General features: G+C 44.1%; 1 protein-coding gene across 1 annotated transcript in view; it reads left to right on the top strand.

Annotated features, from left to right (window-relative positions):
* Positions 1 to 22,624, top strand: part of LOC123990596 (histidine-rich glycoprotein-like) — a 38,706-nt gene extending 16,082 nt beyond the window's left edge. The window contains exons 2-3 of the mRNA XM_046291227.1: positions 4,105 to 4,958; positions 22,487 to 22,624. Of these exons, the coding sequence (XP_046147183.1) occupies positions 4,105 to 4,958; positions 22,487 to 22,624 (992 nt within the window). The remainder of the gene's footprint in view (positions 1 to 4,104; positions 4,959 to 22,486) is intronic.
* Positions 22,625 to 25,588: the final 2,964 nt, after the last annotated feature.

Genomic DNA, 25,588 nt, shown 5'->3' on the forward strand with positions numbered 1-25,588 from the left:
TCTTGCTCCAGTACAAAGACAGCACAATGGTTTCGGTGCACTGTGCTGCTCCCAGTGGTTCAAGTAATACAGTGAAATTCATCCCATTTCCATTTAGATGAAGCTGGGAGATTGGACTTTTTTCTCTCCAATCCCTGAGTTAAGGAAGAGGCTCCCATTATCTAAGTGATAATTACCTACATTTACAGAGCAGCCAGACAATACTGTTAAAGGTCATTTGTGTTCCTTTTCTTTTTGTTCCCTAGGGGGAGTGAAAATGAAGAGCAGCCCTGACCATGCCCAAGTGCTACCGTGTTAGGATGGGACGGGGAAGCGCTGCCAGGTACAGTGGAGAGGAGATGATTTGAGAGCTGATTTCTCTCTTCCTCCAACACTATACAGGGAGTGTCACACACTGAAGTTTGGCATCTGCCTGAGAGAGAGAGGGAGTGCAGAAAAAGAGAGAGGGATGTATGGCAGTGGATGAACCGATGAGCCTGCTGCAGTGGTTCACAAACTTTTCTGCACTGGGACCCACTTACAGCTTTCGAGTTTTGTTTTGGCCCATCAGAATAGGAGCGAAAATACATGACTGTAACGGTTACCGTTATTTGGGAAACATTGGCCTTGCTGTATTGTATTCTTCAACACAAATACATTTGATGTGAAATAGAGTAAGCAATCAGCCTCTGTATTGTCACGTCTATTATTGTAGCATATGGTCTAACAGTCAGTGAGTGTATATGATTGGGATTCATTGTGGGAGACCCAATTTGCCTCTGGCAATGCAGACCTGCAGTACAGCTTGGAGACAACAGATACATGAACTGAACCTTAAAATTGTTATGCTCCATATGAATCTAATGAAGTCATTTAAAACATCTACATTTTGATTCCCTTTCTTGTAGTTATGGCAGACCCACAATGATTCATCCTCTACTGTTAGTAGTAGTACCCATTTCTCCATAGAGGAGAATGGGTGGTTTATTATAACGTTGCAGACACTGCCAAACGCTGTTGTCATCACACAGTGTTGCTGTGCTGACTGGGTGTTAATGATGGTTTACACTTTGACAGGAAGTGCATCCCTACTGTTGCTCCTCAGTGATGATGGCCATCTGGCCCTGAGTTCAACCCTCAGACTGTGTGTGTGTGTCTGTGTGTGTCTCTGTGTGTGTGTGTTGCCCCCTTCCTGGCTGCCCTCATAACGCCCCCCCCCCTCCCCGGCAGCCAGTTAGCCCCATGTGGATCACTGTTGGGGCTGGCTCCTCCAATGTCCGCCTCGCCATGTCTCAACAGCAGCACCAGCAGTAAACTAGAAATTAGCACCTCTTGTCCCCTTGTAAATTACAGGGTGGAGAGTGTGGTACAGGCTTGCCTGCTGGGATCTCTGACAGAGACCTGAGATGTAAGGTGGTGGGCTAGTCAAAAGTAGCCTACACTTTCATCATGAAAGCAACCAACCACACATTACCTACCCGTAGTAGGTCAATCAATTCATCACTTTATATGCTGTACAGGTTATATGTGGTACATAAATGTGTGTATTGAATCATGTACAGTATCAGTCAAAAGTTTGGAGACAGTTACTCATTTATGGGTTTTTCTTTATTTGTACTATTTTCTACAATAGAAAGAACAATAGAATAACAGTGAGACATCAAAACTATGAAATAACACTTATGGAATCATGTCGTAACCAAAGAGGTGTTAAACAAATCTAAATATATGTAATATTTGAGATTCTTCAAAGTAGCCACCCTTTGCCTTGATGACAGCTTTGCACACTCTTTCATTCTCTCAACTAGCTTCACCTGAAAGGTTTTACCAACAGTCTTGAAGGAGTTCCCACATATGCTGAGCACACTGCTTTTCCTTCACTTTGCAGTCCAACTCATCCCAGGTCGGGTGATTGTGGAGGCCAGGTCATCTGATGCAGCACTCCATCACTCTCCTTATTGCTCAAATAGCCCTTACACATGATGGAGGTGTGTTGGGTCATTGTCCCGTTGAAAAACCAATGATAGTCCTTCTAAGCGCAAACCAGAAGGGATGGTGTATCGCTGCAGAATGCTGTGGTAGCCATGCTGGTTAAGTGTGCATTGACCTCTAAATAAATCACAGACAGTGTCACCAGCAAAGCAGCCCCACGCCATCACACCTCTTCCTCCATGCGTCACGGTGGGAACCACATATGCAGAGATCATCCGTTCACCTACTCTGCATCTCACAAAGACCAAAGGACAGATTTCCACCGGTCTAATGTCTATTGCTCATGTTTCTTGGCCCAAGCAAGTCTCTTCTTCTTATTTGTGTCCTTTAGTAGTGGTTTCTTTAATGCAATTCGACCATGAAGACCTGATTCTCCTCTGAATAGTTGATGTTGAGATGTGTCTGTTACTCTGAAGCATTTATTTGGGGTGCCATTTCTGAGGCTGGTAACTCCAATGAACTTATCCTCTACAGCAGCGGTAACTCTGGGTCTTCATTTTCTGTGGCAGTCCTCATGAGAGCCAGTTTCATCATAACGGTTGATGGTTTTTGCCACTTGACTTGAAGAAACTTTAAAAGTTCTTGAAATGTTCCTGCTTGACTGACCTTCATGTCTTAAAGTAATGATAGACTGTCGTTTCTCTTTGCTTATTTGCCATAATATAGACTTTGTCTTTTACCAAATAGGACTATCTTATGTATATCACTCCTACCTTGTCACAACACAACTGATTGGCTCAAATGCATTAAGAAGGAAAGAAATTCCACAAATGAACTTTTAACAAGGCACACATGTCAATTAAAAAACATTCCAGGTGGCTACCTCATGAAGCTGGTTGAGAGAATGCCAAATGTGTGCATAGCTGACATCAAGGCAAAGGGTGGCTACTTTGAAGAATTCTCAAATATAACACTTTTTTAGATATTTTAACACTATTTTTGGTTACTACCTATGTGTTTTTTGGTTTTTGGTTACTCCATATGGTTTTTTTCATAGTTTTGATGTCTTCACTATTATTCTACAATGTAGAAAATAGTCCAAATAAAGAAAAACCCTGGAATGAGTAGGTGTGTCCAAACTATTGACTGGTACTGTATGTTCCATTTAGGTATATGCATAATATACACTTTTTCTACAAATCATCACCATACATATTTTATAGAGTCTAGTTTCATGTTAATCTCGGTTAACCCGGGACCAATGTCTCGCATAGTTGGTCAGCTGCTCGATGAAGTTCCGGGTCCAAACGTGTTAAGAGAAGAGATGAAGAAATACTCAAACGAGGAGCGGAACTGGAACAATGAGCTCCGCCCTCTCTCTTTGCAAGCTACGGGCTAAATATCCCTCCCCTTCCGAAATGCAAAAGATGCTAACACCTGCAAAATTGTGATTTGTCCAAATAACCAGCGACAAAAGAACAAACACCAGAACTACTGCTGCTCGTTATCCTACGCATCCCATCCAGTCCCTACAGAGTCTCTCGGTTTACACACAGAATCTTTCCACGAGAGATTTGTTTCATGTTAACACCATGCATTCCCTCATATCTACTGTCCATCTCCCAGCACTGTACCTCGGACAGAACTCTGTCTCTTTAAGGCGCCCTGGTTGAGCCTTCAGCATGTCCATCTTCTTCTCTCAGATAAGAGGACTAAGAAACATGAACCCAATCCACACTATCTGCATCCCTCGGTGTCTGCACTCACCCTCCCCATGGTAACTCGCTTCCATCTAATGCCACAGTGATCTAGCTAGCTTGTCTAGCCCCAACATGCTCACACACATTGTGCCAAATCGTATCATGCAAATGAAGTCAGGCTCATTTGAAGTGCCCTGGGAGATCAGTGGTTTATCAGGAACATGTCTGCCAGAGCGCATGAGGATTGTTCATTCACACTGGGGAGCGCACAGGGAGCAAGCCGCAGTCCTATTCACAGCACGAAGGTCACCCAACACACAACACAGACATAAAATGCATACAAAAAAGGGCAGGTAGGAAGGCTACTGCTATTTGTGCTACGCAGTTTCTCTGTTTCATAATTGTCAATGAGTAATCATATTGACTTTTGATAAACTAATCATTTTGTGGTAGGATGCTTTATATGTAACAAACCACCTCTGGCCAAATGAAGAATCAAGACACAAAGGTCATTTGGAACTGTTATACAAGCACTTCAAACACAACCACCTCAAACACAACCACCTCAAACACAACCACCTCAAACACAACCACCTTAAACACAACCACCTCAAACACAACCACCTCAAACACAACCACCTTAAACACAACCACCTCAAACACAACCACCTTAAACACAACCACCTCAAACACAACCACCTCAAACACAACCACCTCAAACACAACCACCTTAAACACAACCACCTCAAACACAACCACTTCAAACACAACCACCTCAAACACAACCACCTCAAACACAACCACCTCAAACACAACCACCTTAAACACAACCACCTCAAACACAACCACCTCAAACACAACCACATCAAACACAACCACCTCAAACACAACCACCTCAAACACAACCACCTCAAACACAACCACCTCAAACACAACCACATCAAACACAACCACCTCAAACACAACCACCTCAAACACAACCACATCAAACACAACCACCTCAAACACAACCACCTCAAACACAACCACATCAAACACAACCACCTCAAACACAACCACCTCAAACACAACCACCTTAAACACAACCACCTCAAACACAACCACCTTAAACACAACCACCTCAAACACAACCACCTCAAACACAACCACATCAAACACAACCACCTCAAACACAACCACCTCAAACACAACCACTTCAAACACAATAACCTCAAACACAATCACCTCAAACACAACCACCTCAAACACAACCACCTCAAACACAACCACCTCAAATACAACCACCTCAAACACAACCACATCAAACACAACTACTTCAAACACAACCACCTCAAACACAAAAATACTGTACAGGTGCTTGAAACAGCCACAGTGCGATTATTAAACATGATTTATTTCATGGAAAGCCATTGCTATTTGTGCAGTATGCTAAACATAGTATCCAGCAGAGCGTGGGGTCTACAGAGACCTACCCCCCACGGTTATTCAAACGCCCACAGTGCTAACTATCAAAATGTAATTAAATTATAAACTGATACACATCAGAGTCGTCACGCTTGTTTGTTTATCCATTATTAGAGAGCGAGCGGTTTCATGCTGTGAATGAGAAACAGGTCTACCTCCGGTGACTCCACCGCGCTACTGTACTGGAGCAGACTGCTGTTCCACTGTGACCAACTCCTCCTGAGAGGGACCATGTTAAAGCACAAGGAGACTGGGGCAGTTTTAACCCCCTCACTGCAGCAGGTCTTACTTCACTGAGGGAGACAGCTGTAGTTTAAGGTGTGACAATATATATTGTACACACATTATTCCTCATCCTCTGGTGCACCGATGACTTATCCCCAAAAGTCCATGAATCAATAAACCAATCTTAACACCTGTGACAGGAGCACACCTGGAAGCAGACACAATAAACCAATCTTAACACCTGTGACAGGAGCACACCTGGAAGCAGACACAATAAACCAATCTTAACACCTGTGACAGGAGCACACCTGGAAGCAGACACAATAAACCAATCTTAACACCTGTGACAGGAGCACACCTGGAAGCAGACACAATAAACTTAACACCTGGACAGGAGCAGAAGCAGACAATAAACCAATCTTAACACCTGTGACAGGAGCACACCTGGAAGCAGACACAATAAACCAATCTTAACACCTGTGACAGGAGCACACCTGGAAGCAGACACAATAAACCAATCTTAACACCTGTGACAGGAGCACACCTGGAAGCAGACACAATAAACCAATCTTAACACCTGTGACAGGAGCACACCTGGAAGCAGACACAATAAACCAATCTTAACACCTGTGACAGGAGCACACCTGGAAGCAGACACAATAAACCAATCTTAACACCTGTGACAGGAGCACACCTGGAAGCAGACACAATAAACCAATCTTAACACCTGTGACAGGAGCACACCTGGAAGCAGACACAATAAGTCAATCTTAACACCTGTGACAGGAGCACACCTGGAAGCAGACACAATAAGTCAATCTTAACACCTGTGACAGGAGCACACCTGGAAGCAGACACAATAAGTCAATGAAGTGAATGTCAATGATCCACACAGAGTTCCAACAAATGGAAGTGCATACAATAATTCTATCAACATCAGACTGATGCCACGAACAGAATGCCGATGATCTTGTATAGCTAGCACTCTCAGAGCATTCACATTGATTCATAAAGCATTCATCATTAGTCAATACAGCTGACAAAATGATGCCTACAAATGTGCGGAGAGTAGCTGCGAGCACCATGATGCTCTCTGAATTTCTGTCTACTAAATGTTTGCCGTAGCAGTGTACTGGTTTACGCTCAGTGAAATGTAGTGGTAATTCTGTCCTACAAATGTACTACAGCACAAAGGTTCTGCTTGAGGAGAGAGGTGGAAAGGACAGCAAGGTCTGACTGTTTCTCAGAAACAACCAACGCTTCAACCATGAAAAGAAGAAGAAAATAATTTACCCACTTTGGATTTGTTGACAAAACTCACTTCCTTCCTTCTATGTTGGTTGCCTTTGTCCAGCTGTCTGTTGCTTTTGTTGTGCCACTTTTCACCCCTCTTTGTTCACCCTGCACCACATTGGAGACACATTATGCTATAAGGGACACACCCGGTGCCAATGAAGAGAGGGCAATTCAACGATTCCCTTCGTTCAACAACTTTAACCACTCACGATACGTGTTGCTGCTCCCATTTAATACGTGGCTGAATCAATAAGAGGCATAATTGTGGTTGTTAGAGCACATTATGACATGTTTGTGGTGCCTCGTTGCTCTGTAAACTGTCATTACAGCCGAAGAGGCTTTCTGTGCTCTGCGGCGTAGCATGGAGAGAGAGAGAGAGAGAGAGAGAGAGAGAGAGAGAGAGAGAGAGAGAGAGAGAGAGAGAGAGAGAGAGAGCAGTCGGAAGAGAACTGTGCACTATGCTGTGCTTTAGCCACTGCAATCTGCCATAATCACCTCTCCATTTAGCAACACCTAACTGCTCGCATCCCATTTTACTCCAGGTTAGGAGCACCAAGTCATTTCCGGGCAGTTTGCTGGCTTACTTGTATTTCGTCTGGATACACGTTTGTTCTTGCTGACTGTTGTTGTATTGTTAAATACATTTTTTACGACTAGGAGTTGTAGTGGGCTTCGGGACCTATTTACCTGTTGGTCTACATTGTAAAACACAATTTGACATGATTGTTTTGATTAATGCATTTTGTAATGAAGTAAGGGCTGCTCGAAAAATGCTATTCTTTTGTAGGCATGACCTACTTTACTGCTACCGGTACATGTATTTCAGTCCCAGCACCTCTGTGACAGTGATGTCTCCATTTTTGGTCAAGAGAACAACATGTGAGAAGCCTAGTGTGTGTGTGGGGGGTGCTTCCTCCTTTACAACACCTGTGATTAAAGGACACATACGGTATCAATGGGAAACGTGTAGTGGCTATTGAATTCAATTCTGCCTAATTAACAATAAGGGCCCTTCTGTAAAGAGCGTCTCATTGACACAGCGATGGGACGGCTCTCTAACTTACTGCAATTAGAACAATTACACATAGGAGGCCTAGGCAGTGGTACTCAGCACTAAGTAGCTGTAATACTGACTCTCCAGCTGATGGCTGGCCTCACTTCACATCACAGCCATCATGATGAGACTGTAGGGGAATGGCTCCTTATGCAGGTCAGGAGTGGCAGAAGGACAACTGTCACACTATCCATTACCCAATTGATTTAAATAGCCATAATCTACTCCGCATTGACATCTCATAGTGAGGAATAAGACGTGGTGGAGGACACGGTAGCAAACAGTGTTGGTAAAATAAAATGAATAGACAGTAGAGCTCGACGACAACAGGGCCGCTAACAAAGATCACCTACGTAGTGGTAGGAAGCTACAGAACATGCTGCAGCTCAAGCTGCACCAAGCCACATATGGATGAAGGTGCCACGGTGTTGATGTGGACCTATGGACCTCTATTACTGGGAAACGCTCATTCCAAACTCAAGCACCTTTATGACAGTGCCCGTGCTTGACCGAGGAGAGGTGTCGTCAGGCTAATGGTGCTTACACACACAGACAGAGGATGGGGGAATGGGGTTCATGGGTAGCGGTGCAGGGTAGGCCACGACAGCACCTCCACCACAGTAAATCATTGGGTGGGGTTCCCCACAAAGGCTGTTCATGTGAGTCTGAGACACATAAAGACAATATTTCATATGGGAAAGTGGGAATGTTAGACTTTGGTTTTCGCCTTGAATAATAATAATGACAGTGGATGAATAGAATTCAATCCAACAGGATGGATTGCTTGCGCCTACCTGCCCTGACGGACACAGCTAACAATAGACCTTTTCTGGTGTACAGTTTCTCCAGACAGTTGTGTGGCATGAAAAGCAAAAACACTAAAAACAAATGCAACTCATCTCAGAGACAAAGATGTTGATCAACGAAGAGCAAAAAAAAACTACAGACAGCTGGCTACATCAAAAACATCCTAATCCTAACTCGTTGTCCTTCGCAAGCAGTTCACATGTCAAAACAATATTAGATAGTAGTCTAAAATGGGAATGAGGTCAAGAAAATCCAACGAAGAGAGTTCCCTTTGTTTTCATACAAGCCTTCCTGAGCTGCCTTGCATCTGATGAGAAATCCGTGTATAAAGAGTTAAATTAATCCCGGGACAACTTTACCCACGGAATACATTGCTGTTTGATGGGGCCAGCAGGGGAGCTTCGTTCGGGAGCTGTCAGTCTGTTGCATTCCCTGGAGTGTGTTTACTGGCTAGTTAATATATTAGACACATGAAAAATAGTTAGACAGAGACCTCTTCTCATCCTCACTCCCCAGTGCAGAGGTAAGAGGGACACAGGCCGCCTGGCTTGCCTGCCAGCAGAGCATCAATATTTCTGTGTCCCCCTTTTCTGGCCTGTCATATAAAAGCGCTCATCATTCTGCTGCTTCCTCTGTGGCCTTTGCCACAGACGGCGGCCATATTTCCTGGTGAATTCAAGAGATATAAAAGCACCAACTGCCAGGCTGATGACGACGGCCCTCTCCTGGCTTTATGTGAAGGACAAGCAGGGGTCGGGAACAGGAGGCTTCTAGGCTCCACCGCACACAGTATATATCACCATTACACACTCACAACATTTAGGAAGTGTATACTACATTGTAATTATATAAAGTGAGGTGGATTATAATTGTAGACAGTATTTGAAATACCATACTGTTTCATACAGATGTTTTCTCAATCCTTTGAAAATGACAGACCATATTAATTAGCTCAATGAAGCAAACACTCACATTTTTTGTACAGTACTAATCACACAAAAAGACACTGAATCTGACATCTATACAATATACATTCATTCACACATCACATAATATTGACTTCCCCAACTGCTTACCCAGGAATAGTGACCTGAGGTAGCCTGGTTTTTCTTGAATCAATAGACCTCTTCATTACATATTACCCCTGTCAGAGAAATAACTGAAGTCTGGCCTGGAGACAAAAGCAATGAGTAAGCTGATTTCATTTTCTCCAGCAAGTGACCCTATATTCAGTAAATTACGTTCTGTACTGTTGGCATTTAAATGTGACACAAATGTCAGCAGACACAATGTACAACCCAAATACTGTAACAAGTGCTCTTGGGTAGTGAAGTAAATGAACAGGAAGACTCTACGACGTGGAATACAACAGAGTACAAAGAAAGTACGTGGCAGTGGCAATTCAAACATTCAAAATACAACACTGTTATATTAGACCAACTGTCTGATGAGATGAAGAGTGTGATTGAGATAAATGATGATTGTGAGTGAGAAAGACAGAAATAAGGAAGTAGGAAGTGAGAACAGCATTTCTATTGGATCAGAGCTCCGAGACCACATTACGTTGAAATGATTGACTAATAGCGGGTTTAATAAGCTCCATTGCACTTCCAGCAGGCTAAGTAGTGAAACACCACCCCATGTCCCCCTCAAAGACACTCATTGGCCATTAAAGGATGAACTGACATAGATGGAGGAACAGGTTTCCTCAGGAGGCCTATAACCATGCTCTTCTCCCTCCGTTATCCTCTGCTAAATCATCACGCCATCCCAACCATTCTCCTCTGCAGACCGCTTGGCCACTCGGATCTTGTAAACGGCTACCATGTAAATGTCAGTCAATTAAACTACCAGGAACAGGCAAGTAAAAGTGACACTGTAGAGCACCATGATACTATGTTGCCAGTATGGGTTTAAAGTCACAGCTGAGCTTTCCTTCTTCTTCAAGTCTCTTTTGCACAAGCCAATACAATCAAACTATCATCCCAACCATAAATACATTGCCAGTGTGAACTCTGTTACCAAAAGGACATCATCCTTTCACCTTGTTCCACCTATCTCCTAGTAAGAGAGTGTTATTATAGTTATCTAATAATTCCCGCTAAAGATCTCATTAGTGCCTGTTTGGTCTAATTAGGTTATCTTGGAGAGAGCCGAGATAACCAAGGAAGTGTGAAGAAGATTTCCACACAAAATTAAAGGAGACCAATGAGGCAGCAAGTGAGAGAGAGAGAGAGAGAGAGAGAGAGAGAGAGAGAGAGAGAGAGAGACAGAGAGAGAGACAGCGACCTAGCCAGAGACAGAGAGACACACAGAGAGAGAGAGAGACAGACAGAGACAGAGACAGAGACAGGGAGACAGAGACAGAGAGACAGAGACAGGGAGACAGAGAGACAGAGAGACAGAGAGACAGAGAGACAGAGAGGAGACAGAGAGAGAGACAGCGACCTAGCCAGAGACAGAGAGACACACAGAGAGAGAGACAGACAGAGACAGAGACAGAGACAGAGACAGAGACAGGGAGACAGAGAGACAGAGAGACAGAGAGACAGAGACGAGACAGAGAGGAGACAGAGAGAGCGAGAGAAAGACAGAGAGAGAAAGCAACAGAGAGAGAGACAGAGACAGAGAGGTCCTACAGAGAGAGAGAGAGAGAGCAACAGAGAGAGACAGGGAGACAGAGAGAAGTCATCCAGAGAGAGAGACAGAGCGAGAGAGAAAGAGAGAGCGAGAGAGAGCGAGAGAGAGAGAGAGAGGGAGAGAGAGAGAGACAAAGACAGATAGAGAGAGAGCATCAGAGAGAGACAGACAGAGAGACAGAGAGAAGTCCTTCAGAGAGAAAGAGAGACGCTCTGCTCACCCTCTCTCATTAGTACAGTCGTCTCTATTAACAAAGCCTGCATGGCACAGTGCAATTACCCCTCCAATCATTTATTTAGGTTGTGCTTATCAGGGGTGGCCACCATCCGTTAGGGCCCACACAGCACAGCACAGCTCAGCTCAACCCACAGCTCAACACGGGCATCATTAAGTAACCCAGTCAGTGGGGATGGGAGGGAGGGGAGTGTCTCTCCAGCAGCCTGATGCCTAATAAATGTACCTGATGTGGATCAAGGTGCAGGGGGGAACCAGATTGGTTCATCCTCTGGATCACTGATCCTCTACTATACCACAGCAGAGCGCCTGCCGTCTTTTGTTCCTCTCACCACTGTTTCCACTTAAACCAATCTAGCTTGCAGTTCGGTTAGGTTAGCATTGGAAGACCCATACACCGTGACCTGCTCATCACGCCAGAGGACACCGAATAGAGACACACGAGAGTGGAAGATCTAAAGTAACCACCATGTTTCAATTAATGTACAGGCAACGAAGGAATATTAACTGTTTACCAATTACCACTATATATTATACACCTCAGTGTACATTTGAATATACAGTTAGTGCACAGCTGGAGACTGTCCTGTACTAGATCTGCCGTATGATATGAAAGGTAACAACATAGTGCTCCTCCACGTGGCCCAGACCAAGAAACACCACATGCAAACAGAGAATGAGAGCCTGTCAGCTGTACCCCATTCAGGAGGAATTAGCCTCATATGCTGCCCAGCCGCGACCAACCCCAGCCAGGCCAGGAGATGAATCTGATGGCTAATGTAAAAATAACAGAGGCTCATAAATCAGGGAAGTGGGAGAGAGTCGATGATGAGAGTTAATCAATACGGAGGCCTGGCTTTGCCACGGCCGCAAAATGGCACTCCATTTATTACTGAGGACTTTGAGGGGAAACATCAGTCACATTAGAGTATGCAGCGTGGCACCAGACCAGAGGAGAAAATGTCTGGATCACACAAGGCAAGGTGCTCTGGGAGCCGGCTGGGTCTAACCTGCTCTACTGCTCTTTGACCTGGACTAAAGCGTTGGCTTTGTTTTGTTACTCAGAAGAAAGAAGGAGGAACTGCTTCTCTAGAAAAGAATGTTTTTTATTGCACAAGGAATAGTTCCCTAATGTCAACATACAGTATGTAGGTCTAGGACCATGCAGGACCCTTTCCTGCAGTCAAATGACCTAGTGGCCTCAGGGGTGGAATGCTATTCATATTTTTCAGAATTGTATAATCAATAAAGATGATTAAATTATTATTATTATTTATTATTATTATTAAAAATCCAGTGTTTCTATGTCAAATGGTTTTCTATAATTCAGTCTTCTGTTATGTATATAAAACGTAATACTGGAACACTATATTTGACATTGGGGCAGTGGTCTAAGGCACTGCATCTCAGTGCTACAGGTGTCACTACAAACCCTGGTTTGATTCCAGGCTGTACCACAACTGGCAGTGATTGGGAGTCCCACAGGGCGGCGCACAATTGGCTCAGCATCGTTACAGTTTGGCCGGGGTAGGCCGTCATTGTCAATAAGAATTTTTTCTTAACTGACTTGCCAAGCTAAATAAAAATAAATCAATGGTGCAGGTGCCTTCTTTTTCGAATCCCATAACCATGTGTGTGAGGTGTATACTTTTGTTTCAAAGTAGGTTTGTTTAAGACCACCAAGAAACACTCTGTGTGCCTGTGATTTAGCCAACTGCAATAAAATAATATTAAAAAGAGTGATTCTACCACCAGCCCACTTAAGACTGAAATCCAAACTAGCAACCATACAACATGGGCCATGAAAATGAATTGCGATCCAAGAGCAACTTCCTCAGTAATCCGTTAGTAATGTATGTTCAGCCACGATGGCAAGACGAGGAAACACATTACAATGTAAATTGAAAATATATGCATTTGCCGGTGAGTAATTAATCAAGACATGAGTAAAACACAGTCTAGCTTTGCCTTCTGGTTAACACATTAAATTTTCATATCTAATTATAGAAAGGTGTGAAATTAAATATTTACAACTTTTAATCATTCAGGTACTAATTTGGCAGACTCATTTGTAGTGCTAATGTTGTTTCCACAGCTGACTTTGAAAAACAAAGGTCACATTTGATTAGCACTTTATAATATTCATGCGCTTAATAAAGTGTCACACGTTGTTGTTCATTTCACCCTAAAAGGGCATTGTTTATTAAAACTTGTTTAGCAAAGATAGCAGACTAAACAGTGCAGCCTCCAGGCTAAAAGCCCAGATGAACATGCACCAAAACATTCTCCAATCTGTCAAAAAAAGTCTACTATTTGTTGTTTACTCAACAGATAAAAGTGAAAGTTTTACGCATTACTCCCAATGTAAACCCCCATCCCACCCCAATATCCTTATATCGTCCTACCAAGCCCTACCCCCTCCCTGCCTCACCCTGACCTCTGACCCCCATTAGAGTTTTCACATAGTATTCTCACCCACCAGACTGCTGCAGTGGCTGTGGATACGCAGAGAGCCAATATGGCTCCATAATTGGCCCGGTGGTGTGGCGGACTGTGGCCAGCGTCCAAGGCCATTAATCCCTTCCACCTCAGCACAGTTTGGCCTGCTTGAAGATAACAGGGTGCATAGTAATTGGACCTGAGCACCCTTGTCCCCCCTCTTTACATTAATATTCCTCCAATCCTCCACGTATAATCCTGTCCAGGCCACGGCCAGCTACCCCTGGTCATGTATCAAGTGGCCACATCAGCCATCCCCACGTTTATTTACTGAGAGAACCATGGAATATCTTCGGAAGGTTTACGTTGGGGGGGGTAAGTAGTACAGGTGGAAAAATGCGAACTGGCTCAAACAGCAGCACACAGACACAGACACCTTCATGTACAGTCCAGCGCGCACACAGAACACATCATGTAATATACCTTTCCTCACCAATTGATTCAGTCAATTTAAACTGGAATTAGGAATAAAAACCCAATGACATCAGCCTGTGTGATATATACGTCACAGTGATTTTGAACAGCACCTCGTCTACATCTATCTACAGTACAGGATGTGAGGGGAAAGGTTGTCATAACATCACAGCCAAGCTGAACCAAAGATACTGGTGTGACTGAGTCATCAAGGCCTCACAGGGTCAACCTGTTCATGGGTGTGCTCAGTTTGTCAACCAGCCCCTCTCCTGTCCTGCGGTCCATCCAGTCCTCTCTCTCACTCTCTGTCCTCGACTGTTTATGATTCCCTCCACTGGCTCTCATTACATGTGCTTCAAACACAAATCAATAGGAGGATAATGGCATTGTACACACTGTGTAATCTCAATATCGTTACTTCTCATTTTCTCTCCCTTTGCTTCTCATGCATCAACATTTAGCTGGAGAAAAAAATAAACTTTATTTAGTATCCCATGAATTTCAAATCAGTGATGTTTCATAATGATTTTGCGTCAGAGCCCACAGAGCCGAAGGGAAAGGCAGAGGGAGGAGAGGGTGAAATCGATATGAGCGGCACTCTTCCCCTGTATGGCAGAGAGGGGATCTATTATGGGGAAATCATGATTTATGTCAGCAGTGGAGGGGACATCAGGGTGAGCAAGGGATGGAGGTGTGCGCCAATAATGATGAATGCCCCCCACTCATATAAGCCCACCCGGCCCCCACCACCGTCTCCCCCTAAACACCGTTCTCTCTCCACTGCTCTCTCCCCCACACCTCTCCTTTGTGTCTCTCATTCCATTCTAAAACTCAGTGTATATCTAGACTATCCTCTATGTAACTCAGTCTCTTCTGGTTCTCTATTCTCATCCCTCCTTTCCTCATCTAATACTCTCATCTCTGCCTCCCTGTTCTGTTGTTCTCCATCCTATGTGATGTGTCTGCGTGGAGTGCGGTGTCCATGAGGGAATCCCATGATCCAGCGTTGTTGGGCAGAAGGAACGAGGCAGTCATCTTTAAGCTGGGGCTGAGCGATCTGTCTCTGCCAGCCATCTCCGTCCACGTAACACCAAGCAGACAGTGAGAAACAGAGAGAGGGGGATGAGGGAGAGAAATGGAGGAGAGAGGGGAAGGGAGAAGATCAAATATATGAGATAGAGATCAAAATGAAGCATTGAGGAGGAAAGAGCACTTCCGTTTTTATCTGCTACAACCAGTACACAACCTCTTCACAATGTTGCAGCGATGGAATTCTAAAAGCCGGCAAACACAAAACAGCCGTAACTGTCCGTCCACGGAATAATAGACCGGCAGCTCCCAATGGAGCCTCTATTAGATGTTTCCAATCATCATACTATTAACCAGAATGTAACTGCCAATTAAAAGATGGTTTCACAATGGAGTGGGGCTGATGGGTTTTTGATTTGATGTAGACCATCATTAGAGGCAGGGCCCGATTGATTCCAGATAACAGCAGCTCAACTCAGCTTAACAGGAATGTTCTCAATGAATACCTTGAATGGAAGACAAAAAGGAGGGGAGAAAAATCCAAAAAGGAGATCCATATAACGATTCTTGAATATGCAAATGTGCACAATGATCTATAATGTAGCCTACATTTGACAGATGAGAATCCAACAGAAAAGAGACGACGAACGTTTAAACGACTGTCTCCTATCACCATACATTCCTCTCACTTATTCAGACTCCACGTCACTCAGACCCAGGATCAGTAAAAGGAAACGGTAGCCATGTTGAGTAGCTGTCTGCTGGACATCTCTCTGGACAGTACTGTTGTGATTACAGATGTCTGCCATTGAGTAGCCAAACTCTACCAGACACACTGATGTCACACTCATATGCACATCTGTCATCTTTCTGAGCAAACTTGACTGGACATGCATGTGTCTGATCTATCATATTGACTGTTTTAAATATTGAGTTGCCTTCAGGGGTAGTTGTTGTAGCAGGGCTCCTGGAAAGAAATGTGAACACCTTCACTTTCAGATGCAGTAACACCCTATTGCCCTCCACACCTACCTCTAACAGTGCCTTGTCCAATGCCTGCTGTGTGGCATGTACATCACATCCATCTGTCACGTGTTCTGAACCTACCCTCTACCTAATATGTTATACACTGAGTGGACAAAACATTAGGGACATCTTCCTAATATTGAGTTGCACATCCCTGTTTTGCCTTCAGAACAGTCTCAGTTTGTCAAGGCATGGACTCTATAAGGTGTCGAAAGCGTTCCACAGAGATGCTGTCCCATGTTGACTCCAATGCTTCCCACAGTTGTGTCAAGTTGGCTGGATGTCCTTTGGGTGGCGGACCATTCTTGCTACACATGGGAAACAGTTGAGCGTGAAAACCCCAGCAGCGTTGCAGTTCTTGACACACTCAAACCGGTGCACCTGGAACCTACTACAATACCCTGTTCAATAACACTTCAATCTTTTCAATCTCTAAATGACACACAATCCATGTCTCATTTGTCTCAAGAATGAAAAATCATTCTTTAACCTGTCTCCCCCCCTTCATCTACACTGATTGAAGTGGATTTAACAAGTGACATCAATAAGGGATCGTAGCTTTCACCTGGATTCACCTGGTCAGTCTATGTCATGGAAACAGCCAGTGTTCTTAATGTTTTGTCCACTCAGTGCACATCTCCATAACCTGATACTGTATGTTCTAATGAATGAACCCATAATGTGTCTGCCAGTCTGCTATTTCTATATGGCAACTTACTTGGCAAAATAAGAGTTTTGTAATATGTAGCCATGTGTCTAAATGTAAAATGGAGGGAACCCTCAGAAGAGGATGGTTGTGGGGCACTGCATGTGTGGGATATATGTATTTCACCCCTTTGAGGTGGCAGAAGGGCATGAGGCAGCTACTGTGTAATTGACAGAGACAGATAGCAGTCAGAGGTGATTAGTTCTGGCTTGGTAAGCAGTCCATCAATGGCAAAGCTGACAGAAGAAAACAGAAGTGGGAAAGCAGCAGCAGAAATGGACCGGGGAAGCTGTTGGTTCAGAACAAAATATATATCCATCACCATATTCTCATTTATTTTACATTCTGTGTCAAGCAATGAGGATACATACTGCATTCACTCATGATGAACAGCAGGTGTTTCCAGCATGCTGCTCCCCCCCCCCCCAGCAAAAATAGGACAACAGTGTAGTACTCCCCACACATGATTCAGCTAATAAACCTCTCACTATTCTTACACCTGACCCCAATTTCTATTCCCTTTTCGAAAGGGAAACTCATCAACTATGAAGTTGGACAAAGGGATTGTCACTCAGAGAGCAGTAGGATGGACTGGGTGTAGAGATGTTGTGAACACAGCACCACCACTCCAGACAACATCCGAAAAGAACAAGCAAAACATGAAAATGTTTGTCTGCAGGCAAGGCTTCAGTGTATAATACAATGAAATACATTCAGAGATTTCACATCCTAAAAGGGCTCTGTATGTTTTGTGTGTGTAGGTGGGTGTGCATGTTGCTTGGCAAATAACTAGAATAAATCCTACTTAGCATGCTCGGGTGCATGAGCAAATACAACTGTGGAAGAGAGATCAGGCACTTTCCCCAGTATTTACAAATGTACCACACAGATCATATCCTTCCCTGCTGCTAAGCCCTGCGCAAACAGAACATCACACAACAGAACAGCCATGTGCATATAGAATATAGAATGGTATAGGCATGGTGCAATGGTGGACCTGCACCCCATTCACCCCCACACACCCCAGGACCAGGACCATGGAGTAGGGATGGCTGAACATTAGGTCGTCTGGATGGAATACAGCTGTGTATAATCATGGACCTCGATGGTATAGGGAAGGTACAAAGACAATCGGAGCTGAAGAAACTGGTTACTGGTTTGTATTTTTCTCTGAAAGCGGTGGTCATGATCCATGAGAGAGGAGGGAAAGAGAGAGAAGGACAATGTGTATTCGGGTGTGAATGTTTTTTTGTGAACAATTGTTTATTTGTTTTACACTGTATGTCATAGACAGTTACATAAAACATGATACAATACCGACTCGTGTATGTTTCAATGGGAGCGAGAACCAGAACGAGAAAAAACAGACGGACAAAGACAAAACTAAACAAAAACAATACAAATGATAACAGGCCAAACCTAACAACTTAGAGAAATGTGAATACTGACAGAGCTCTGGCTATGGGGATTTAAGTCTAGCAACATGCTAATATTATGTCCGTTTGAAAATGAAGTGTGTAAACTAAGAGAGTGGATGGAGAAGAGAATATGGATGGGGAGGGGGGGGGGCAGAGAAGATGATAAATAAAGATGAGATGAGAGAAAGTCAGTCTAGTGGAAAACAATTGCAGAGGCATGGGCGTGCAAGCAGCTGACAAAAGGTCTGTCCTGAGCAGCTACATGATCTAAATACTGATCAAACATCATTTACAGCTTGTTTTATTTCAGCCTCTTGAGAGACTGTCCCCTCCAGCCTCTTTGCCATGGCAACCAGGGTCTCATTTCAGAGGTGTCATGCTGCATTATCATCTCACCGGCTCATCCACTCCCCCTCTCCCCCTCCCTCCCAACCCCTCACACCCCACTCCCAGGACCCTGTGAGAAAGACACCGTCTCTCCCCCTCCCTCCCAACCCCTCACACCCCACTCCCAGGACCCTGTGAGAAAGACACCGTCTCTCCCCCTCCCTCCCAACCCCTCACACCCCACTCCCAGGACCCTGTGAGAAAGACACCGTCTCTCCCTCTCTCTCTTGTCAAATACAAACAACCTTCCTCTCACTATTCCCTTTTAAACCATTTTGAAGACTTTAAAAATGTTCTAAATAATAGTTTCCTGTACTTGCTTCTTGCTTGAGACAATTTGCGTAAGTGCTAACAGACGACCGTTAACATGCTGGACCGTGCTCATTTTATGAAGGCTGGCAACCGAGCTACAACGAGCATTAAACACTGAGAGAGACCTTTTGTAACGTCACACTTAATAAAGACTGTTTAGACACTTTTAGAACATTATTGCTGTAATGAAGAAGTGTTCATTCCTGAAAGAGTGTGGTTTCTCTAATGCAGCCCCTCCTACTTCCAGACAAAAACCTGCTCCATGAATATGGTCAGAAAAAACTATGCGTTATGTCTCTCTGGTCTGCATGACTCGCTTCATCTATTTCTGTGTGTCATGCAGATGAGGAGAGGTGATGAGAAAAGGGGTGGGATTACCAATGCCAGTAGTACGCTTGGCTTGTAGACCAGGGGCTAATTCAGGAGGCCATTTGTTTACATGTCTCAGCAATTTGAGGCATTAGGGAATCCCCGGCCCCCTGCGGACCACAGAGAGTGAGAGACGACAGCGTCTGGGCACACACACCTCCGTGCCAGAGGAGGTAGCACGATGCCTGGGTTCACTCCTTGTTTTGTGCCAAATGGATTCCTGAGGCTGCAATTTTCACTAACAAACATGGTGAGCCCCTCCATTGTGGTGTGGTATGACATGGCTGCCAGCCTCGACAGCACAATCGTCTGCCCGCCCGCCGCCCCCGGGTGAGCTGCACATATGCAAATTGTAGGATGGATGTCCCTGGCACGGCGATAGACAGTGAAGGAGGAGAGAAGAGAGGAGGAGTGGGGAGGAAAGGAGGAGACAGACAAACCCTGAAATCCCTCATTTCAGAGCAAAAACTCATCTGACATCGGAAAACATATGATGATAAATGATTAACTTTTTTGGTTTCTTGATACTTATCTGATGACAATAAATGTACTGTATAGTAGACTTCAATTCACAATTATCATAGAACAGGGAGGCTGGAAATTGCTCTAAATTCAATGGAAGCTACACACTGGGCCTTAAGACTATAAACTCTCAGTAAATCAAATCAAATCAATTTGTATTTCTCACGATCATCGTAATAACACTCGGACCAAAGCGCAGCATGAAATCGGTTCGACATATTTTATTTGAAGTGAACAGCACAAAAACAATAAAGAATACACAAAACGTGACGATCTGGAGTGTCACAGGCAACAACACAAAAACAAGATCCCACAAAACACAGTGGGGGAAATGGCTGCCTAAATATGATCCCCAATCAGAGACAACGCTAAACAGCTGCCTCTGATTGGGAACCATACCAGGCCAACATAGAAATAAAACAACCTAGATTACCCACCCTAGTCACACCCCGACCTAACCAAAATAGAGAATAAAAAGACTGTCTATGTTCAGGGCGTGACAGTATTAGTCTCATGCGCCGAATACAACAGGGGAGACCTTGCAGGGAAATGCTTACCGACGAGCCCCTAACCAACAATGCAGTTTAAAAAAATACAGATAAGAGTGAGAGATAAAAGTAACAAGTAATTAAAGAGCAGCAGTGAAATAACAATAGCGAGACTATAGAGGGGGGTACTGATACAGAGTCAATGTGCGGTGGCACAGGTCATTTGAGGTAGTATGTACATGTAGATAGAGCTATTAAAGTGACTACACATAGATGACAACAGAGAGTAGCAGTGGTGTAAAGAGGGGGTGAGAGGGGGTGCACTGCAAATAGTCTGGGTAGTCTGAGTAAGGAGTCTTATGGCTTGGGGGTAGAAGCTGTTTAGACGCCTCTTGGACCAAGACTTGGCGCTCCGGTACCGCTTGCCGTGCAGTAGCAGAGAGAATATTCTATGACTAGGGTGCCTGGAGTCTTTGACAATGTTCAGGGCTTTCCTCTGACACCGCCTGGTATAGAGGTCCTGGATGGCAGGAAGCTTGGCCCCAGTGATGTACTGGGCCGTTCGCACTACCCTCTGTAGTGCCTTGCGGTCGGAGGCCGAGCAGTTGCCATACTAGGCAGTGATACAACCAGCTCTCGATGGTGCAGCTGTAGATCCTTTTGAGGATCTGAGGACCCATGCCAGATCTTTTCAGTCTCTTGAAGGGGAATAGGTTTTGTCGTGCCCTCTTCAGTAAAGGTAGGTTTTTAAAAAACGAGATACCTTTATAACAATATTTAACACTTTTAATTGGTATTACACTAGTGTGAAATTGATGTATTGGGGACAATACCTCTTAGTGTGCACAGCTCCAACACCTGGGTTTAACTGTATCTTCTTCCTCTCCCCTCCTCTGGTTACCATCTATAACGCACGCTGCATTTAGCTTCGTTATGACATACCAGCTCAGTCAAAGTGACTGTGAATTTCACAGAGCAAATTAGCTAATAACTCACCACCCATAATGAACTAAAACATTGTAATGTAAAATGTATGAGGGATTTCTCATTTTCATTTGTGTAAATGAGTCTGGTCATTTAGAAGTAGTAGGTAGGAGGGGGCCGGTCTGCACCCTCTTCTTCAAACAACTCGATATGAGCCTGGTACTGACCAGCGACTACTAATTATATAGCTAGAACCTATGGAGTGAGAGCATCCTCCAGCCCACTGCAACTTAGACGGCCAGGCATCCTCTGTTCAACATTTGGATGATGTGTGACATTTCTGAAGTTCTATTGAGATGTCACTGCAAATGGCAGCGCTTTCAACGGTCTTGAAAACCAAACAGTGGAGACGCTCCCATCACTGCAACAGGGATATGGAGATGAAAGCACATATAGTGAAGAGATAAATATTTCTGTGCTTATAAGTAAGCTCATGTATAGACAAGAGGATTGACATTCATAATAGGCACAGGTGTATTGCATTTGGAGAGTGTGTTGTTGCATTACTCCACTACCTTATACATCACTCTCAAGGTAAGGACACTGGGGGTAATATAATATATATTTCCATGTTTTCATAGAAACTGCACAGAACAAAAAATAAAGTGTTGGTCCCATGTTTCATGAGCTGAAATAAAAGATCCCAGAAATGTTCCATACACACAAAAAGCTTATTTCTTTAAAATGTTGTGCACAAATTTGTTTACATTCCTGTTAGTGAGCGTTACTCCATTGCCAAGGTAATCCATCCACCTGACAGGTGTGGCATATCAAGAAGCTGATTAAACAGCATGATCATTACACAGCTGCACCTTGTGCTGGGGTCAATAAAAAGCCACCCTAAAATGTGCAACTTTGTCAAACAACACAGTGCCACATATGTCTCAAGTTTTGAGGGAGCATGCAATTGGCATGCTGACTACATGAATATTCACCAGAGATGTTGCCAGAAAATTGAATGTTAATTTCTTGACCATAATCCGCCTCCAATGTTGTTTTAGAGAATTTGGCAGTACGCCCAACCAGTCTCACAACAGCAGACGTGTATGGCGTTGCGTGAGCAAGCTGATGTCATCGTTGTGAATAGAGTTCCTGAGTTCCTCATCGTGGCTGTGGGGTTATGGTTTGGGCAGGCATAAGCTACGGACAACAAACACAATTGCATTTTATCGATGGCAATTTGAATGCACACAGATACCATGACAAGATCCTGAGGCCCATTGTCATACCATTCATCTGCCGCCATCACCTCATGTTTCAGCATGATAATGCACTGCCCATGTAACAAGGATCTGTACATAATTTCTGTAAGCTGAACATCACAAGTTCTTCCATGGCCTGCATACTCACCAGACATATCACCCATTGAGCATGTTTGGGATGCTCTGGATCAACATGTACAGCTGTGTGTTCCAGTACCGCCAAAATCCAGCAAATGTGCACAGCCATTGAAGAGGAGTGGGACAATATTCCACAGGCCAAAATTAACAGCCTGATCAACTCTATGCAAAGGATATGTGTCGCGCTGATTGAGGAAAATTATGGTCATATCAGATACTGACTGGTCTTCTGATCCACTCCCCTACTTTTTAAAAAGATATCTGTGACCAATAGATGCATATCTGTATTCCCAGTCATGTGAAATCTATAGATCAGGGCATAGCAATACAATTAAATTGACTGTAAAATCTTTGAAATTGTTGGGTTTATATTTTTGTTCAGTATAGTTTCCGTACACAGCCAATCCATACAGGTAGACAGTGGAGGAAAGTTTCTGACAGAATGGACACAAGTATCCTACAGAATGGAGATTACTCTCCTACAGAATGGAGGTAACTCTCCTACAGAATGGAGGTAACTCTCCTACAGAATGGAGGTAACTCTCCTACAGAATGGAGATTACTCTCCTACAGAATGGAGGTAACTCTCCTACAGAATGGAGGTAACTCTCCTACAGAATGGAGATTACTCTCCTACAGAATGGAGGTAACTCTCCTACAGAATGGAGGTAACTCTCATACAGAATGGAGGTAACTCTCCTACAGAATGGAGGTAAGTCCGTAACAGAATGGAGGTAAATCCCTAATAGAATGGAGGTAATTCCCTAACAGAATGGAGGTAACTCTCCAACAGAATGGAGGTAACTCCCTAACAGAATGGAGGTAGCTCTCCTACAGAATGGAGGTAACTCTCCTACAGAATGAAGGTAACTCTCCTACAGAATGGAGGTAACTCCCTAACAGAATGGAGGTAACTCCCTAACAGAATGGAGGTAACTCGCCTACAGAATGGAGGTATCTCCCTAAGAGAATGGAGGTAACTCTCCTACAGAATGGAGGTAACTCTCCTACAGAATGGAGGTAACATCCTAACAGAATGGAGGTAACTCCTTAACAGAATGGAGGTAACTCTCGTACAGAATGGAGGTAACACCCTAACAGAATGGAGGTAACTCCTTAACAGAATGGAGGTAACTCTCGTACAGAATGGAGGTAACACCCTAACAGAATGGAGGTAACTCTCCTACAGAATGGAGGTAACTCTCGTACAGAATGGAGGTAACACCCTAACAGAATGGAGGTAACTCTCCTACAGAATGGAGGTAACTCTCCTACAGAATGGAGATAACTCTCGTACAAAATGGAGGTAACACCCTAACAGAATGGAGGTAACACCCTAACAGAATGGAGGTAACACCCTAACATAATGGAGGTAACACCCTAACAGAATGGAGGTAACTCTCCTACAGAATGGAGGTAACTCTCCTACAGAATGGAGGTAACTCTCGTACAGAATGGAGGTAACTCTCCTACAGAATGGAGGTAACTCTCCTACAGAATGGAGGTAACACCCTAACAGAATGGAGAAAACACCCTAACAGAATGTAGGTAAATCACCTACAGAATGGAGGTAACTCTCCAACAGTATGGAGGTAACACCCTAACAGAATGGAGGTAACTCTCCTACAGAATGGAGGTAACACCCTAACAGAATGGAGGTAACTCTCCTACAGAATGGAGGTAACACCCTAACAGAATGGAGATAACTCTCGTACAGAATGGAGGTAACACCCTAACAGAATGGAGGTAACTCTCCTACAGAATGGAGGTAACTCTCCTACAGAATGGAGGTAACACCCTAACAGAATGGAGGTAACTCTCCTACAGAATGGAGGTAACACCCTAACAGAATGGAGGTAACACCCTAACAGAATGGAGGTAACTCTCCTACAGAATGGAGGTAACTCTCCTACAGAATGGAGGTAACACCCTAACAGAATGGAGGTAACACCCTAACAGAATGGAGGTAACACCCTAACAGAATGGAGGTAACACCGTAACAGAATGGAGGTAACTCTCCTACAGAATGGAGGTAACACCCTAACAGAATGGAGGTAACTCTCCTACAGAATGGAGGTAACACCCTAACAGAATGGAGGTAACTCTCGTACAGAATGGAGGTAACACCCTAACAGAATGGAGGTAACTCTCCTACAGAATGGAGGTAACTCTCCTACAGAATGGAGGTAACACCCTAACAGAATGGAGGTAACTCTCCTACAGAATGGAGGTAACTCTCCTACAGAATGGAGGTAACACCCTAACAGAATGGAGGTAACTCTCCTACAGAATGGAGGTAACACCCTAACAGAATGGAGGTAACTCTCCTACAGAATGGAGGTAACACCCTAACAGAATGGAGGTAACTCTCGTACAGAATGGAGGTAACACCCTAACAGAATGTAGGTAACACCCTAACAGAATGGAGGTAACACCCTAACATAATGGAGGTAACACCCTAACAGAATGGAGGTAACTCTCCTACAGAATGGAGGTAACTCTCCTACAGAATGGAGGTAACTCTCCTACAGAATGGAGGTAACACCCTAACAGAATGTAGGTAACACCCTAACAGAATGGAGGTAACACCCTAACATAATGGAGGTAACACCCTAACAGAATGGAGGTAACTCTCCTACAGAATGGAGGTAACACCCTAACAGAATGGAGGTAACTCTCCTACAGAATGGAGGTAACTCCCTAACAGAATGGAGGTAACTCTCGTACAGAATGGAGGTAACTCTCCTACAGAATGGAGGTAAC

Source organism: Oncorhynchus gorbuscha, linkage group LG02 (genome assembly GCF_021184085.1).
Source record: "Oncorhynchus gorbuscha isolate QuinsamMale2020 ecotype Even-year linkage group LG02, OgorEven_v1.0, whole genome shotgun sequence".
NCBI classification, from domain to species: Eukaryota; Metazoa; Chordata; class Actinopteri; order Salmoniformes; family Salmonidae; genus Oncorhynchus; species Oncorhynchus gorbuscha.